Genomic DNA, 2,459 nt, shown 5'->3' on the forward strand with positions numbered 1-2,459 from the left:
GACTTTCACAAGGTCATAATCCTCTCAGCTTTGGCAGGGATTGAAGGCACTAGGGAGGTTATTCTGCTCACCTACCACCCTGTGAGAACATATGGAGAATCCGTGAACGGATCTCCTTGGTCTTGGCTCCATAAACAACAGGGTTGACCACAGGTGGTAGTAGTAGATAGATATTAGCCATAATCACGTGGAGCAGGGAAGTAGGGCCCCCCAACCTGTGTACCACTGATAGCCCAATGAGGGGCACGTAGAAGACCAGTACAGCACAGAGATGGGAGACACAGGTGTTGAAAGCCTTGAGTGCTGCCCCCCGAGAAGACAGCTCCAACACAGTCTTCAGGATGAGAATGTAGGAGAGACCAATGAAGAGGGAGTCCACACCCATCACTGAGAGAATAATGAAGAGTCCATACACTACATTGACTATGGTGTCAGTACAGGACAATTTCATGATATCTTGGTGCAAACAGAAGGAGTGTGTGACGGTACGTGTTTGGCAGTATGACAACCGCTTCAGGAGGAAGGGAAGTGGGAAGAAGAAAACAAATCCTCTGGTCAGAGCAGCTAGTCCAATCTTAGCCACAGTAGGCCCCGTAAGCACAGAAGCATGCCGCAGTGGATGGCAGATGGCCACAAAACGGTCAAAAGCCATGGCCAGCAGGACAGCTGACTCCATGGCTGACAGAGCATGGATGAGGAACATCTGGGCCAGACAAATATTGAATCCTATTTCCTGGATGCCTGTTAAGAAGAGGCTGGCCATCTTAGGCATGGTGACAGAAGACAGGACTAGGTCAGTGGTGGAAAGCATAGCCAGGAAAAGGTACATGGGCTCATGCAGGCGCCTTTCCACACGGATGATGAGGACAATGGCCAGGTTGCCCAGGGTGGCCAAAGCATACATAAAACACAGTGGAAAAGCCAGCCAAAAGTGTATGTTGGGCCCCAAGCCAGGGATGCCCACCAGTAGGAAATATGCTGGGTGTACCAGAGTTCCATTTGGAGTGGCTATGACAGGAACCAAGCACTGAGGCTTCTGCATTCCAAGACCAGGGTCTATGAAGGGGAAAAGGAGAAACACCATTTAGTCATGGTTCAGAGGAGACTAAGGACTTACCAGGAAAGAGTACCGGAGTCGTGATGACAGTAGCAAACAGAAGATTAAGTACTTATAATTCTGAACTCCAGTCTCTCTGTGCTCTGTGTCCCCTTATACACATTTCCTAGAGGTCCCATTAATCTCAGTGTGTGACAATCCACTCAGAAAATATGCAACAGCTCTTCTTTCCAGAGCTAAAGCTGTGGACAAGGCACTGCTCTTAAGCACTTCTCCAACATAGTGGACCTGCCCAGAATGTTCCACACTGACCCCAGCTCTGCTGGTGCATATAAGGTTAAAGTTCATTTGGGTCCCAAGCCTAAGGCTCAGTCTGTGATTACTTTTAAGTTCCACTCTAATCTGATTTAGGGCAAAAAGCAGGGGTTCGGTCTGGTATGGGGTTTCAAGAGACAAGTTTGTGTTTAAGCCTGAAGAGCATTTCCCAAACTTACCTGATAGATTCATTTGAAGTAATTATTGAAAACCCTATACCCAAAGTCTGATTCCAGGCCCAGATAATCAGAATTTCCAGGACAGGGGGGTCCAGGATTCTGGTTAAAAAGAGTAATTCCCTTTCTCCCCAGGTGATTTTTGTTTTTAATCAGGGAAATTTGTGAAAAGCAGTTCTGGTGTTCTGGGAGGTAGAGAGATGGGGGTGAAGAAAGATTATAATTTCTAGCCCCCAATGAAGAATAGAACAGAATTTTTCATCAGATCTCTGGAAAGTTGCATGAGAGTCAGTCCCAGACTGTGGCTTGGCTGCGGTGTGACATGGAAAGGACATACACCTGAGATATGGAGAGAAAAGCAGTCCATACTGAAGCTGGTACTTTGTGATATCCACAGGCATGCCCCCCTTCCACCACCACTCTCCCTGGGGATCATATAACCACCAGGCTCAACTTCCTTTGGCTCACATACACTCTTTTCTAAGCTTCTGTCCTGAGATCCAACCCTATAAGCTGCTGCCTCTTTGTACTTCTTCTTGGATAGCCTATGCACCTCACACTTATCTTACCCCAAAAGGAACCCCTTCCAAATGGTACCACCCACTCATCCAAGTCATCCAGGTCAGGGCAGTTTCTTCCCAACCTCATTATATTATCCACTCTGCTCTGATTATGAAAGGAGCTTCCTAATTCACCTCCTTGCCTCCAAACCCACATATTTCAGTGCAACTTCTGCATCACTGTTATCTAAACAGCAAAACTAGACATGTCAGGCTCCTGTCTAGCAAGTTACTGTTGACTCCCATAGTGCTCAAAGTTGAAACCGTGTGGTCTGCATTCAAGGTCCTTCATAAGGTGGTTCATACGTAACTTTAAAGCCCAGCTTCTCAGTTTCCTTTTTCATTATGGAT

General features: G+C 46.9%; 1 protein-coding gene across 1 annotated transcript; it reads right to left on the minus strand.

The window, feature by feature from the left end:
* Nucleotides 1–67: 67 nt before the first annotated feature.
* Nucleotides 68–1,042, minus strand: LOC101678025 (olfactory receptor 51D1). The gene has a single exon (XM_004768200.2). The coding sequence runs from the start codon at nucleotides 1,040–1,042 to the stop codon at nucleotides 68–70; it is 975 nt and encodes a 324-aa protein (XP_004768257.1).
* Between the last annotated feature and the right edge of the window lie 1,417 nt (nucleotides 1,043–2,459).

This window comes from Mustela putorius, unplaced genomic scaffold (genome assembly GCF_011764305.1).
Source record: "Mustela putorius furo isolate JIRA1106 unplaced genomic scaffold, ASM1176430v1.1 tig00003987_pilon_pilon_pilon, whole genome shotgun sequence".
NCBI lineage: Eukaryota > Metazoa > Chordata > Mammalia > Carnivora > Mustelidae > Mustela > Mustela putorius.